Source organism: Vipera berus (assembly GCF_964194415.1).
Source record: "Vipera berus genome assembly, chromosome: 16".
Lineage (NCBI taxonomy): Eukaryota > Metazoa > Chordata > Lepidosauria > Squamata > Viperidae > Vipera > Vipera berus.
Genome location: NC_138219.1, coordinates 1006230 through 1019924, shown reverse-complemented (window position 1 = coordinate 1019924; position 13695 = coordinate 1006230). Strand labels below are relative to the sequence as shown.

The 13695-nt window shown below is 53.2% G+C and overlaps 1 protein-coding gene across 1 annotated transcript in view; it reads right to left on the bottom strand.

Moving 5' to 3' along the window:
- Positions 1 to 13695, bottom strand: part of BCAN (brevican) — a gene marked incomplete at both ends in the record, with an annotated part of 38983 nt that overhangs the window by 10039 nt on the left and 15249 nt on the right. Inside the window, 7 exon segments of the mRNA XM_081341026.1 lie at positions 195 to 506; positions 1479 to 1772; positions 2274 to 2401; positions 3447 to 3621; positions 5177 to 5569; positions 6082 to 6191; positions 6193 to 6237. Of these exon segments, the coding sequence (XP_081197152.1) occupies positions 195 to 506; positions 1479 to 1772; positions 2274 to 2401; positions 3447 to 3621; positions 5177 to 5569; positions 6082 to 6191; positions 6193 to 6237 (1457 nt within the window).

Here is a 13695-nt window from a genome sequence, read left to right as displayed (position 1 = left end):
CATTGGGGGTGAGAGGGATTTATTAATTTGCCAGTACTTGTTGCAAAGAGTATTGGGAGTTGCTTCTTTAAATATTCTTTTTCCCCTCTCTCCTTTCATTTCCTGATTTCAGTTTGTGCTATCTTTCAGTAATATAAAACTCATATTTAAGTATTATTTTTTTTAAAAAGATGCCGCTTCTCTCTGCCACCTACCAGGCCCAGGTCGCCTGGCACAGCTGCCACCTCTTTCCTCCCCCTCTTCTCCTCCGCTCCGTCTGTCACAACCGCCTGGGCCAGACTCCTCGGGCTCTGTGGTGGCTGCCTCCTCAAAGGCTTGGCTTGGCTCCTCTGGCACCTCAAGGGGATCCTGGAAGAGGGGCACAGAATAAATGGCCCCCCTGGACTCCTTGGCCCCCTCGGGCTCTCCCTCGGCCAGCTGCAGCTCCTCCATCTTCTGGGTCACCGTGGTGATCTGCTTGCTGCTCTCTGCCTCGGGGACGGGGGATTCCAGGGGAGGGCTGGTCTCTGCAGCAGAAAGAGAGCGGAGGTTACTGCCTGGGCCCTCTTCTGGGACCCCAAAAAACATCTGGGTAGCTGGGCTGGGCAGGGGCCTGGCAGCAGTGGCTGCTTGCTTGGGCATCTCCTCCTTGGAGGGGCAGGGATGGCCTTTCCACAACCACAACTTGTGAGGAGAAGACAAAGCTCTGGGTCTGGGCTCCAGTGACTGGAGGCGGAGGAGCAAGGAGGAGACTGGCCTGTAATAGCGGGAGGAGATGCCCTAGGGCAATAGCGGGAGGCAGAGGCCGGCCTCTGGGCAGGCATCAAGCCCTTTTGTGCTCTGATAATGAAGGAGCAGGGAAGCCCCCCCCCCCAAATACCCCTCTGGATGTTAAAGAGAAGAAAGAGCTGGGCTACCAAGGAATTTCCAGCTGGTCTCCAGATGTTACTTGTAGGAAGCAGTGGCTGGCCTGGCCATCAGAGGGAACCAGTGCCACCCACTGCTAGGTAGGTCTCTTCTGCCAGATGTGCTCCTGGTGAAGACAACCATGCAAGCGGACCGCCCAGCTGGCTACCTGAGCCACCCCACCCTGTCCAGCTGAGGGCATCTGGGACCCTCAAGCGGATGAGACAGAGAGGCTCCTGCTGGCTCTGGAAGCCCTTTGCTGATAAGGCGAGTTCGACTCCAGCAAATCATGTCCCGGCTGGGAAGAGGGTAAAGGAGCGCCTTCCTCGCCTTCAGCTCCACTCACTGAGGTTTTCTTGGCAACTCAGATGCTTTGCCTTTTTTAAAAGAAAGACCCTGAGGACACTGCAAGGAACACAGCAGGAGGCCAAAGAACTGCCCATGGGAACCGACTCAAGGAAAGGCAGGCCGCCTCAACTGTCAAGTTCCTGTCTTTCCTGGCCAGGAGACAAGCTGTGGGGAAAGCCACCGCTTGCCATGCAGGAGCTGGCCAAGTACGCAATCCCAGTCCCACAAGGGAGATCCCTGCTTACCTTTGAAGCAGAAGACATCGTACTTGCTCTGGGGATCTGGGAACCCCGTCTGATTGCGAAAGAGGAAGATGGTCTTGACCCCTGGCAGATTCCCTCCACACTTCTCGCGGGCTGTCACAATTGGGTAGCGCACGCTGCCATCCGCCAGCCAGCCTGGGTTGCAGTGGTCCAGCCCTTGGTTCCAGGCCGCATAGAGCTGGCCGGTCGTGGCCATCTCCACCCCCAGAGCTTCGCACTGGGCTTTGGCCTCCGCCCAGGTGAACTTCCACGGGGAACTCACCCGAAACAGCTCCCCTGCAGGCAGAAATGCTCACAATGCTTTGAAAGGAAAAGCACCAGCATGCTTTATTTACTGAAATACCGACCACACAGAAGTTCTTTGGAATCACTTTGGCTTAAAAGAGGAAAAATGGAATTTACTGGTGGGAGGCAGCAAGGGGTTTCTTGTAATGGTTCTATTCTACAATCAAACTGATTTCAAAAGAAAATATTTTTAAAATTATAGTCCGGAGCCCTGGGATTTTCTGTGGGCCCTCATCTTAGATCAGCTAATCAGACTGATTCCAAGAGTTTTAAAAGAAATGACAAGCAAAATGAGCGGGCTCCCCCTTAGGCTGAACCATGAAGATAAAAACCCTAAAACAAGATATTGCATCGAATATAGAGTGCGTGGCCAGAATCTCATGCCAGGCTCTTCTCACCCCCTGGCAGAAGACAACCCACCAGCCCTGGTCCCAGAAGACTGAATGGGATGGGGGCCACATGGGGCAAAAGGCTTTGGGCCACAGAACTGACCATAAAGTTCTTCAGCGTAGCAGTAGACGTCATACATGTCATCTGGATTGACTACGCCATAATTGCGGATTCCCGGAAAGCCATTCATGTCTCCATAGCAGGCTTCGCGAGGGGTATGGATGGGATACCTAGAGGTGATCACAGTCTGGTTACATGTTAAAGCAAGTCAGGACTGGCTGCCTGCAGTGTGAAATGGGAATAAATAGGAGCTCAGCCAAACACCTTGTGAGAGAAAATGAAAGTGGAAAGATTCTAAGCCCACCCGGCATGGATCTCCCCAGCCTGGAACTCGGCTCTGGTGGGCTTCTCTTCCTGGTTCCCCTGAGCCAATTCCTGCCTTGGGAAGAGAAGCCACGTGGCCAGAGGCTTCCTGGTGCTCTGCAGGATGTCAGCAGAAGCCACTGGTGGGCATGGAGGATCTGCACCCCCCCCATCTTCAATGTGCCCAGTTATGTATGAACTGTGCAATTTTCCCCCCCCCCAAGCTCTGAGTGTCTGTTTGAAAAAAATGGATTGAGGAAAAATCCATAAAATACATTTATTACTGTGCAAATAATTCAATTCACCAAACCAGAAACTTTACTTGTTTATTTTGCTGGTCTATGTTAAGAGGCAAAGATATCTTTCTATCAGCAAAATCCAAAATATTTATTTTGGAGAAGTAGTTCCAGATCAGCATGTATATTTGGGTTCTGCTTCTTTTTCGCCACACACACATTGAAATCGGCCTCTAGGTAAAGAATACCGAGGCGTTTCCTAGGCATGGATACTGAGCAGAGTTAAAACTAAGAAGCCAACTAGACTTTGGTAATGCCTGCAGACCAGAAAGTTGAAGAACCAAAAACAAAACTTTAAGATGACTAAGAAAAAATGAAATAAAAACACAAACGCATAAACTTCAAAAGTACAAACGTTTTAAGCGTGGCAGCCTAGGCCAGGAAATGCGGTTTTACTGCAGGGTTTTCCAAACGTTTTTGCGTTAAACTCAGTCTGACACCAATACCGGCCTTTCAGTTAAAGGTGCCTTTTACTTTCCCAACCAACCTGGCAACTAGCAAGGGGAGCGGAGTCCTTCCGCCCCAGTCCGGGGGCGTCCGGGCCTTACCGCAGGGCCCGATCCCCGCTAGGAGCGACGGCCAGCCGAGCCCCGCCCTGCCCGCCGCGCCCCCTTACCTGACCGTCTGGTCCGCCAGCCAGCCGGCGTCGCATTGCTCGTAGCCGCTGCGGTAGGCGGCGTGGAGCTGCTCGGGGGTGGCGATGGTGGCTCCGATCCGGGCGCAGGCCGCCTGGGCCTGGGGAAAGGTGTAAGCGTAGCGGGAAGACCCGCCCCGGTAGTGGAAGACGACCCCTGCAAGGCGAGAGGAGAGAGCTGGGCGCCTGGCCGGGCAGGAGGCTCCGGAGCTCGGCCCCCGCCGGTACGGCTGCTTCTGCCCGGTGGCGCCGGGGCCCCTCAAACGCTCCAGCGGTCCTTGCCGTACCGCCCTCCTCTCGCCGGCCGCGGCTTCTGCCCGGCCTCTCCCGGGGCCTTTCTAACTGTGGCCCGGCTCTGCCGCTCTCTCGCCGGCCGCCGGAGCCCAGCCCGGCGGGGAAGGCGAACCGAGCGCCCTTCTCTCGCAGGGGGCTGAGGCCGGCAACCTGCAAGCGTTGCTGGTTACGTCTCGGGACCGTTGCAACGCCCAGGCTGACTTCCCTTAGGGCTGCAAGGCTTGCTGACTCCTCTCTTCCCCCACCTAAAAGGGCGCCCCAGGGGACGTTTGCTCTGAGCTTTCTCCCTCCCTCTCTGCCCCCCTTCCCCTCCCTCCCTCCCTCCCGGGATGGAGATCCTGGCTCAAGAAGGCCGAGTTCCCTTGAGGTGGCCTTCGTAGGATCTCAGTTTTATTAAGCTTCTGCTACCCTCTGGCTTTGCTTTGGTTTATCAACTAATACCGAAGGTTTTCTTGACAGCGTTGGCTCGTGTAGGGAAAGCTGTTAAGATCTTCCTTGAGGGAAATAGAATTTTCTATCCTAAAACAGTTTTAAAAAATTCTCTTCATGAGAATTTTGCTTACTTCATGGAAGGAGGGAAAGGAACATAGAATAATAGAGTTGATAAGGGACCTTGGAGGTCTTCTAGTCCAACCCCCTGCTCCAGCAGGAGACCCTCCTCTACCATTCCGGACATATGGCTGTCCAATCTCTTCTTGAAAACCTCCAGTGTCTGGAGGCAAACTATTCCACTGGTTGATGGCTCTCACCATTAGGACGTTTCTCCTTAGTTCTAGGTTGCTTCTCTCTTGGTTAGTTTCCAGCCATTGTTTCTTGTCTTGCCTTTTGGTGCTTTGGAAAATAGTTTGGCCCCTCTCATTTTTCTAGGAGCCCCTCAAATATTGGAAAACTGCTATCATGTCAGCCTATCATGTCCTTCTTTATCATTAGACATACTCAATTCCTGTACGAAAATGAACAACGCATTTTCATACGTTTTATTCTCCAGACCCCTAATCATCTTTGTTGCTGTCCTCTTCAAGAAAATGTTTGCTGACACTTACTAGTCCACCACTCAGAATATGGGGATCATAAATTGAATAAAACAGAAACAAACCATGTAAGTCCATAGTAGATATATAGTAGTTTGGATCATAGCAAGGAAGCGGCCAAAAGACAGATTTTAAGAGCTCCAAGGGGGAGCTGCATGAAAGAATTTAAGCCACAAATGTGAAGCTACTCCTGAGAAATCCCTTAAAATATGATTTAACTCTGGCATGTTGCAGATTATGGATTATGTTACACTTAAAACAAGCCAATTCCTAACTTAACTGGCTCTAAAAGTTCACCTAGCATTTTGCCTGCCATCCAGCCATGGGACAGCCTGGGGGGGGGCAGACCTGGGTGGGCTGGGGCTGAGCCTGGTAGGAACCTCTTACCCTTCACCTTCACCTCCAGGAAATCCTGCCCGTCCTCAATCCCATGCTGAGCGTCACAACGATACAGCCCGGAATCGTTGGAGCGCAGCTCGCTCAGGACCAGGGTGGCATCCGTGGGCGAGTTGGGATAGAAGGGCAGGAAGACTCGGTTGCGGTAGATCTCGCTGACTTTGACCTTCAGGCCCCGGGCCACCAGGATCTCGGTCTCTTTGCCGTCAACAAGGAAGGTCCATTTTACTCGGAGGGTGCCCCGAACCCCTTGCCGGCCGGACGTTTCGGCAGTGGGCAGTGGCCGCAGGTAGGTGATGTGGCAGGGGATGGTGAGGCTGCCAGACAGGACGGCTCGCACGGGCGGATACTTGGCAATTGAGACCCGCAGAACTTTGAGGTCATCTGGGGGGAGAAAAGGAGGGACCAGCTGTGAGAGGCCTGGGGAGGGTACCTGCAGGACTGGCAGGGACCGAATGGGTCTTTCGGGAGGGCAGTTCTTTCCCCATTGCGGCTGCTCTTCCATCCGTTTCTTTGATTTGCAGACTGAGGCAATGACTGACAGTCGCATCTCCCGAGGGCCAATGGCTGCATCCTGGCCCTGGATGGCCTCCCCGCTCCACCAGTTTTGGGAGAGAGACAATGTTATATTTTAACCGTCCCATCCATTTTCATTGGCATAATCTGGAAGAGCTCCAGAGAGGCGAAAAGAGGCCCGGGGGCCACATGGAAGTCATTGGCGGCCATTGCCCACCTCCCCCTTTTATCAGAAGTGCAAAAGGCTGAACCTTCTTGGTCTGACTGCTACACCTGCCTTCTGTGAGGGCCCCCCTCCCGCCTCTAGAGACAGAGAGGAGCACTTGGCCCACCCTGCCCAACCACCGCTTCCGCCCCACCATGCATCAGGGCTGCGTTACCTGTGCTTTCCCTGCCAAGGTAGAGGGAGGCCCCCAGAAACGCCAGTTGGGCCAAGGCAGCGCAGAGCAAGAAGTCTCGGCAGTGGGCCATCCTGGTCCTGCTTGGGGGGGGAGGCAGGAAGGGAAAGCCTCAGCAATGGTCTTCTCTCAAGTTCACTAGAAAAAAGAAAAAGAGGGAACATCCACATAACTGGACTATTTGTCTGAATGTCAAAGATGCCAAAATGCTGTAATGGTGGTTGTTTGGCAGTCAGACAAGGACCTGGGTCTTTTCTGCACCTGACTGTTACTCATAAAGACCTGGACGACACCCCTCCCCCGAAATAGCAAAGTAATCAGCTGGGGACTGATCTCGAACTTGGGAAAACTTCCTACCTCTCATCCCCATCCCGGACCTCCGGAAAAGGATGTTTTCAAAGTGGACCCATTCCGGCCACGTTGCGGTCTCGGCCCAAAGCGCCTCCAGCTTATCTCGCTTTTGGGGGCTGTGTGTGCGTGCGAAAGACAGAAGACACAGTGCAACAGCATTCTCTCTCTCTCTCTCTCTCTTTCTCACACACACACACACATACACACACACACGGGTTCACACAGGACCTTTAATTACGCAGCGCAAAGCGCAAAGCGTAACATTTGCCACCACGAAGGAGACGGGAGGAGAAGCGCGTTAAGAAGCTCGTGGAAAGCACAATATGGAAAAGGTGCGAGAGCGCCACCTGCTGGCCTTTAATGGAGTAGAAAAAAGTAGAAGAAATCCCGGCGGGAAGAATTCAGACGGAACAGGCATTGAGGAAGAAACCGTTGTAAATGTCACCGCGACAGTAAGTATAGTAGGGCTCTTCAAACTTGGCCCTTTTATGACTTGTGGACTTCAACTCCCAAAATTCCTCAGCCAGGCACGCTGGGAGTTGAAGTCCACAAGTCATAAAAGGGCCAACTATAAGTGCAGCACGAGGAGCATGGCAAACACCGATGCCTCGTTGGCTGAGGAGCTGAATATCTTCTTCGCCCGCTACGAGGTTAAAAGACCAGACCCCGTAGCCTCTGCTGGCCGGCCTTCTGACTCTCAGCCACTCACCCTGTGTGAACACCAAGTGAGAGCTGTATTGAAGGCTGTGCTGGGGATAGTGGTCAGGAATTGTGCCGATCAATTAGCAGTGGTCCTGACAAGGATTTTTAACATCTCCTTGCAAATGGCATGTGTACCATCGTGCTTGAAAGCAGCTACCATTGTCCCGGCCCCCAAGAAAACTGCAGTTGAGTGCCTGAATGACTACAGACCTATTGCATTAACGTCTGTAGTCATGAAATGCTTCGAAAGATTGGTTCTCCAACATCTTAGGACATGCCTCCCACTGGACTTTGATAAACATCAATTTGCCTACAGGGGAAATAGGTCAACAGACGATGCCATAGCTACTGCTTTACACTCTGTAGCAAGTCATCTCGAGAGACCTGGAAGTTATGTCAGGATGCTTTTTGTCGACTACAGCTCGGCTTTCAACACCATTTTGCTGAGCATTCTCATCGAGAAGCTGACTGACTTGAAATTCTCCCCCGCCATCTGCGATTGGATTCAAGACTTTCTTAGGGATCGGTTACAAACAGTGAGGGTCGGGTCTGCTTTGTCCACCCCCCTGAAGCTTTGCACCGGCACGCCACAGGGCTGTGTGCTTAGCCCCTACATGTACTCTTTATACACTTATGATTGTGTATCATCTGACCCATCCACTGCGATAATCAAGTTCGCAGATGATACAACTGTGGTGGGTCTTATTACAGGTGGGGATGAGACAGCATATAGGGCGGAGGTACAAAAACTATCCATATGGTGTAGTAACAACAACTTGCACCTAAACGTCGGCAAGACGAAAGAGATGGTGTTAGACTTCCAGAGAAAAAAGGAGGAACCTGCCCCACTTTACATTGGGGAGGACTGTGTAGAGAGAGTTTCCTCCTTTAAATTTCTGGGAGTCTACCTCTGTGAAGATCTGACCTGGAAAGTTAACACAACCCAGGTGGCTAGAAAGGCCCAACAGAGGCTTCACTTCCTTAGGGTCTTGCGGAAGAACAGGGTAGAACAACGGCTAATGACCCTCTTTTAGCGGTCTACTATAGAGTGTCCTCTCGTATGGTATTGTGGTTTGGTATGCTGGTCTGACAGCCGCGGACAGGAAAGTATTACAGAGGGTGGTGAGCACAGCACAAGACATTGTGGGCTGTCCCCTGACACCACTGGATGACATCGCCAGGGCTCGTTGCCTTGGAAGAGTGAGGAAGATTCTCAGGGATGACTCACACCCTGGACGGTATCTCTTTACTCTCCTACCATCCGGTAGGAGATATAGGAATATAGCCAGCCGTACCAACAGGCTGAAAAATAGCTTTTATCCGTGGGCTGTTAGGCTTTTAAATGGGATATAATCTCTGTGAACTTATGCAAAATTGACTTGGGAGGGCGGTGTGTGGTGTAGTTGGTTCACATGGTGTGGTAGGATGGAGGGTTTGTTGTCACTGTGTGTTGGGGGGAGAGAGCAGGGGGGGAGGTTCAGCTAATCTCAATGTACACATGTTGTACTTTGACAATAAATGTTTATTTTATTTATTTAAAGTTGAAGTTCACGTCATAAAAGGGCCAAGTGTGAAGACCCCTGAAGTACAGCATATAGAGGAAGCTTGTTGGGCTCTGCCAGGGAGAAAAAGACTCGCTTAACGCCACCCGTCCTCCGCCTTTTATCGCAAAATAAAACATCTCCCCAGCCCCTGTAAGGAGATATAAAGGAACCAGCGACTGGGAACCAGTGCTTCTCTCGCTCGCTCCCCCTCTCCCTGCCCCCCTCCCCACCTCTCCTTCTCCCGGGTTTGGTTTGAAAGGGAGGGGTGAGCTACGCTGCAAGAGGGCTTCGCTTTTTATTGAATAATTGGTTATAAACTTTTTACAGGTACTTTGGCAGGGAGAAAAAACGAGCTCCTGGCAAATATAAAATGCGGATCAGGTGGGCTTTGATCCAAAGAGACCTGTGAACGATAACCGGACATACCGTGAGTGAAGAAGAGCAGGGGTGGCCTTTCTCAATGTGGAAAAAGCTTTCTGTCCTCTGGAAGAGTCGTTTCTGCTTTGGATGTGAAAAAGAACCATGACACCTTTCATTGTGGATTCAAATAATCGATTGGATTTTACCGGAAATCATACTGAATTTCTTCACAATGGAAACGATGGTTCACTTCAGGAATACACAGCAGTGTCTACAACACACTGGATAAACAAGGGGTGGGTTCCGACTTCTTGCTTGCCCCAGAGGGGGAAGACTAGACAATGCAATGAAACGTTAAGGGTGCAGGAACAGAGGAGAGAGGATGACTGGAAGGGGCCTGGGAGGCTTTTAGTCCAGCCCTCCTGCGCAGGGCAGGAGCCTTAAACTCTTCCAGGCAAGTGGGATGAAGGGAAGGAGTCAAAAAAGAGGAAGAACTTCTCGACAGCTGTCAGTCAGGGGAGGCTCCGCAGGAAGGCCTCCTTCAAACAGGTTGAGAGGTCGTCCAGTGGGCGGGGCGGATCCCGCAGCCTGGGGGCCTTGGACCTGATCACCAGTTAGGTCGCTTCCAGCGCTCTCCTCCTACGCTAGGGACCTCCTGGACGCGGGTTCTGCCACAGGACGCCTGCTCAGCAGGAGGCATGGGGGGGGGGGCTTGGAAAGCTGCCCTAGGTGCCTCCTCAGGCGTCCCCTTGGCTGTGCGTGGCACCGGGCCCGGGCTCTGAGGGGGCGCCAGGCGGCAGCGGCCAAGATGCAAGGCATTTGCCCGCCCTTCTTTCCCGGCGACACCTCGCCTCATTTAGCCGTCTCTTCCAGAATGTATCGACGCGCCTTTGTCCAGCTCCTCCCAGTGCTGCCTTTGCCACTTACGGAGCGCGTTTCTTCTGCCGGGCAGCGAGACGGGGGAGGGCGAGGCTTTGGCCATCAGAGGCAGCGAAGCCAACCGGCCCGGCCCGCGCGGGCAGCCATCCCACGGACTCGAGCGACCGCCCGGCCTTTGCTGCTCTGACCGGCCACGTTCGTGTCCCCTCCAACTTCTCGGGGTGGCCGCCGCGGGCCGGGTCTTCAGCTCTCCTGGGGAGGCGCGCGGGGTCGATCCCCGCCCACGAGAGGCCGGGCGCCCACGAGCATCGGGGCATCGCGCGGGGGGTCCCAGTCAGGCCCCGGGGGCGCGCCAGGAGCGGAGAGGCCAGACGGAGGGCGTCCCGAGAGGACGCGCTGGCTGCGGGAAGGGCTCTGCTGCCGGCCGCGCCCAGCCTTCAAGCGGCCTTGGGGAGACCGGCCGGGGGCCGAGACCGGCGGGCTCGACGTCTCCCTCCGGCAGGCCGGCCTTTCCGCGGGTGAACAGAAGCCGAAGCTCTGCTGCCGGTCCCGGCTTTGCGGTGGTGCGCGGAGCCCGAGAGCGGCGGTCGCGAGCCCCGCCCGGCCTCTCTGGGTCCAAGGGCCGCCCAGCCTTTTCGTCCCCAACGTTTTTGCCCCCCACGGAGTTTGGCGAAGCGGTCGATTCCGGCCGCGGCGAGAAAAGCCTTTCCTGAGTCGGAACGTTAAGCCTTCGCTCTAGCGGGAAAAAGAGGGGAGGAGCCGGACCGCTCCCGGGGTCTCCTAGGCGGCGACTGGGCGCCTTGAGAGGGAAAAGCGGGGCTTGGCGCCCTTCGGCCCCGACCGGCCCTGATCCCCAGCAGCCCTCCAGCGCGGCCCCTGAGAGGGAGGCTGGCAGCTCCAGCCTGGGTCTCAGTCTCGGGCGCGATGGAGACGTTTTGCACCTGCCGCGTCTGTCAAAGCTTTTGCCCGCAGCCTTTTCTGGAGATGTTGCCCGAGTCCTGCTTGTTCTCTCTCTCTCTCTCTCTCTCTCTCTCTCTCTCTCTCTCTCTCTCTCTCTCTCTCTCTCTCTCTCTCTCTCTCTCTCTCTCTCTCTCTCTCTCTCTCTCTCTCTCTCTCTCTCTCTCTCTCTCTCTCTCTCTCTCACACACACACACACACACACACACCCGCACGCACGCACCCAGTGCTACCATTATGTGCATTAACAGCAAATGTGGAAAAAGGCCCGGATAGACCGGGAAAGTAATCAGCAGTAGTAAAATGAGTAAGGCCGGAAGACAGCCTCGCCAACCCCCCCCCCAACCGAAAACATTCCTTGAAGGGGGTCTTGGAGTCCGTGGCTCCATGGCCAGCTGCGCTCTTGAGTTTTTTCCCTAACGCTCAGCTGAAATTCTCCCGTGCTCTGGGACACCAGCGAATAATTGTCGTTAGCTTTTTTCTTGCTGGAGTTCAGCTGCGCTGTATATACCATCTCCAGGTTCTCTGAGGCAACTTAAGTTGGCCTAAGGTGCCACTTGGGATATTCCCCAGCCTTGCACCGGGATCCGGTGTGATATACAGTCTTCCTACGCTTCTCCCAGAGGGATCCTTTCTCTTGCAAGAGTTGGTTGCTCAGCTGACAAAGGTGACCTGTCAAAGGGCAGGAAGGAGCACGCCTCACGCCCCTCCCTATGTCAGCTGCAGCGCTGGTGGCTGGCCAGGGAGGAGGAAGAGGCAGGACTAAAGTTAGGGACAAGGCAGAAAAACCACTGCCCTCCCACCCAGTGATCAGGAGTGGTGTAAGGATGTTTTTCCAGCATCCCCCAGTTTTAGACAAGCTTATACTGGCGTGATTCTGAGCTTGGGGTCTTTTCTGTTTTTTTTTGGCATTTTTTCCTACTGCAACCTTTGGGGTAGGGGGCACCATCAGCTCTATGCCCTGTAATTACATATGGTAGTCCTCAAGGACATTTGAGCCGGGCAGCTCTTTGTTCAGTCCCTTTCCTAAAGGCCTGCTGTGGCCTTTGCAAAGCAGCTGGGTGGTGCTCCCAATCCCACCTCTCCTCTCAGGTACGGACTTGGTTGCCTTGGCCAGTTGACCCCTTTGGCCTATCTACAAAGTGAAGATGGCTGCCCTGCCTGTTTCGCCAGAGGTCCCCAAACCGAGGTGGGGACTGCTGCTGTGGCAAATGCCAGCCTTGAGCAGAAAGTTGCAGTAGATCAGGGGTGTCAAACTCAATTTCATTGAGGGCTGCATCAGCATTGCGGTTGCTCTCAGGGGGCCGGGTGGGTGTGGCCTACTGGGTGGGTGTGGCCTACTGGGTGGGCGTGCCTAAAGTGCGTATGGCCTACTGGGTAGGCATGGCCAGCTCTCCATCGTTGGCATCAAGGGTGCCTATGGGGGCCTGGGCAGGAGTGGGACAGATCTGAGGGTCTCTGGCAGAAGGAGGGTCTCTGGGTCAGGGCCAAGGCAGTGGGGGCCGTTCCCTCACTGTTTCCAGGATGGCTTCATGGGCCACATGAAACCACTTCGCGGGCCGGATCTGGCCCCCGGGCCTTGTGTTTGACATGTCTGCAGTAGATGATCTTCAAAGCATCTTTGGCCATTACAGTCTTTGATTTCTAGTGAAAACTCCCTGGCAGCTGCAAATGCAAAGTCATTTAAAGAAAAGACCCTTTTGAGACCCTAAAAGGCTGTGGTGTTTGCTTCTCCATTTATGGACAATGTTCCTAGATTGCCCCAATCAGATGGGTAAAGCCACTGAATCAACATAACTGCAACCAAACCAACACAAGGATTTACCTCACTATGAATCAACCAAGGCCAAAGGCATGCTGGCAGGAGAGGGTCTAACTCTAAGTGAACTTGTGAAATGCAAGGAGTGATAGCCAAAGCAAGTTTTGAAGGCCCTCCTCATCTTTGGAGGAACTTCTCCAGAGGCCCTCCCTTGCTCTTGAAGGGCTACCACTTGCCTTGCCAGTAGCACCTGTGAAATCACAGGAAATGAATGTTTGTTTCCCTCTGCTCTGCCCTCCAGTCAAGCTAGAGACTCAATGGCCCAAAAGTGCTCTGCTGATCAAAACCTTGGTCTATTCATCGTCTTCTTGTGAAAATTCTGCTCCTTTGTAATCTGGCTGCTTGGACCCAGGGACTGTGGCTTGAATTACATTTTGGCTCACTCCTCTGGACCTTTGAGTACAAAGTCCATCGAGGCAAGCTAGGGACCCTGGGGTTGGCCAGGACTGTACATGCCATCTCCTGCCCTCAGCTACCCCAAGCAACTCTGATTGCTCACCTGTGTGTGTCTGCTCAGAACAGACAGGTAGGTTTTGTGGAAAGCTTCAGAAGTCCCACAATTTATTCTGCATATTTAATTCCAATATCTATCTATCTATCTATCTATCTATCTATCTATCTATCTATCTATCTATCTATCTATCTATCTATCTATCTATCTATGAAATTCTATAAATACTAAAGCCACAATGTTGCTTCAGAAACAAGATCAAGCATGACAAAGGCCTAGTCACTAGCGGATGTAAGCATCTCATCCCATAATTTTGATTACTCACATACTAAGCAATAGTATTCTCCCCAACCTCTTCCCCTGGTGCAGTTCTCTCTCTCTCTCTCTCTCTCTCTCTCTCTCTCTCTCTCTCTCTCTCTCTCTCTCTCTCTCTCTCTCTCTCTCTCTCTCTCTCTCTCTCTCTCTCTCTCTCTCTCTCTCTCTTGATGGAGACCAACTGAATAACTTTAATTATAATGCTAATAATAATTGCT